This window comes from Blastomyces dermatitidis (genome assembly GCF_000003525.1).
Source record: "Blastomyces dermatitidis ER-3 genomic scaffold supercont1.6, whole genome shotgun sequence".
Taxonomy (NCBI): domain Eukaryota; kingdom Fungi; phylum Ascomycota; class Eurotiomycetes; order Onygenales; family Ajellomycetaceae; genus Blastomyces; species Blastomyces dermatitidis.
In genome coordinates this window covers 62,345-64,702 of record NW_025544779.1, presented here as the reverse complement: position 1 = coordinate 64,702, position 2,358 = coordinate 62,345, and the positions used below count along the sequence as shown (strand labels likewise).

The 2,358-nt window shown below is 32.8% G+C and overlaps 1 protein-coding gene across 1 annotated transcript; it reads right to left on the bottom strand.

Moving 5' to 3' along the window:
- Positions 1 to 760: 760 nt before the first annotated feature.
- Positions 761 to 1,012, bottom strand: BDCG_17175 (uncharacterized protein; the record flags this gene model as incomplete). Its single annotated transcript, XM_045426321.1, has 1 exon — positions 761 to 1,012. One exon carries the CDS (start codon positions 1,010 to 1,012, stop codon positions 761 to 763), a length of 252 nt encoding a protein of 83 aa, XP_045281350.1.
- Between the last annotated feature and the right edge of the window lie 1,346 nt (positions 1,013 to 2,358).

Below are 2,358 nucleotides of genomic sequence, written 5' to 3'. Positions count from 1 at the left end.
CATCTAGCTATTCTATATAGACAATGAGTAAATACTCTTCTCTCATTTCATGAGCAAGAATAGCTGAAGTGATATCTCAGCAGTATCTTATTATCAAGAAAGAGTAATCTGCTGATCTTATATAGAAGTGAGATTCTCATATTCATTAATTGAATCTTTCTATAATACATTCATATAATGTTATAGAGTGATTGAAAACCAGTTCAGATGAGATGAAATTATTCACATGAAAGTAATGAGCTGTGTGAAACTGCAATGAGGTCTTGACATGGTCAGAAGTGTGACAATACTCTTTCTCTTAAGAGTATAGTCTCTATGCTCTCAAGATTACTGAATTAGAAATTATCTTTATTATATAGTAACAGTTATCAATCAATTGACAGTGTATATACTGTGTATAATATAAAGAAATAGATGAGTTATTCTACTAACTGTGTAGATCTTTCTTTTCTCATCTTCATTCAAATCAAACACATGATAAGTGAGTTTCTTATATATCAATTTGAGATAAGAAAAACATAGTTAATAAGTGACTTATAGATCTCTCATCATATTCTGTTCTATATATAAAATTCTCTGCAAAAGTGATGTATTTTAGAGACAAAGCTGACAGTAGTAACAGGATTTTTTAAAAAGATTCTCTTCTCTATGAAACATTTTTCTTCTCCTCTCTCTCAATCATAACAGTGAGTGTATGAGAGTATCATTCTTGAAGAACAATCAAGGACTTATTCTGATGTTTTCTAGTGAGTAAATGTCTTCATGATGTGGCAGCAGCCTCTGTGATCATCAAGAAAGCCAGGTTGAAGGCAGAGACAGCAGTGTCACTGAGCTGTGAAAGCACTGCTCTCATTGTCACATCTTCTTCTTCTTCTTCTACTTCTCTTACAGCTGCAGCAGTAGTCACTGTGCCCTGCAGTGAGGTGTCATTTCTTCTGCTGATTGATTCATCTGTGTTCAGTTCTTTCTCTGCCCTTCTCACCGCCGTTGTGACGCTGCCTCCCCCCCTCATCAATACAGTGATGTATGACCCTGTGTGATCATTCAGAGAGGAACTCAGGAAGAGCTTGATTCTAAGAACAGTGACTCTGAGAAGCTTAATCTGTAGTTTCTCTCTCACATATCTGAGCTCTGCTTGAAATGCTGCTGAGTTGAGTCTGCAGAGTTCTGTGATTTCTTCATCTTCTCTCTGTGAGAAGGCTTCAGTACAGTCTCTGACTGATACTATCACTTATCTATACTATACTAAGCAGCTGAAGAAGAAGGAGATTTTATATACTTATCTCTTCTCTCACTTCTGTTATTTTTATTGCACTTATAATAATGACTTCTGTCTCTCTGTAAGTATTACTTCACAGAAAGATGTTATATCAGCTCTGATAAGAAGCCTAGATACTCAAGCAGTACAGAGTGAGAATCTCAGAGCTCTAAGTATTAACAGATTCTATTAAGACTGAGAAGATTCTTCTTACTTATCTATAAAAGAAGATAAAAGCATGAATCTCTGAGATGAAAAAATATCTCAGAATAACTGACTTTAAGAAAAGATCAGTCAGTGCTGCTGTTAAAAGTACTGCAGAGATTAATCACTGATTGAAGAGAATCTCACTTCAATTGAAGTAGATAACTGAGGTGTTTTATAAGTTGATAAGTTGATATTTCATGCATTTCTCATGCTCTTCTGTAGTATACTTCTCTACAGCATCACAGTGCTAACTTCTCAGCAGACAAAGATATCAGTATCAGAGACTTTAACAGTGAAGAATGAGTTTAATGAGAATGTAATTATTGATAAGTAGACTCTGATCTCTCTTTTTACTTTTTCAGCAGACTGTGATCTCATTAGAATAGCAGCAGTTTGCAGATTGATAATATTAATCTTTTTTATTAATTTCAAATATTTCTTTTCTTTTAACTGCTTTAGAAATGTTACACTTGTATAGTTTCATTAAACTTCTAAAAATTCTTTAAGAGAAAATAGAAGAAGAGTGCTATAGAGTTTACAAAATATCAGCTTATTACTGTAAAATCATCTCTAAAAAACTCTTTGAGAAAAATGAGAAGTCTTAAGTGATATTTCTTACTCAATATCTCTGATATATAACAGAGCAGTCTCTACTAGCTATCTTATAGATTACAATCTCTTTCTCAGCATTTTTTAAATACTTAAGCAGTTCTTATGAATTCTCTGATAATGAATAATCTTCTTATTTAACAAGGTATTGAAGCTTATTATAATGTATTCACTTATTTAATATTTTCTTCATAAGATATTCAGTATCACTCTCAATCTTAATATTATTCAGCTGAGACAGCTCTGCTCTGAGACATTGCTTATAGAGCTTTAAATAGAAAATA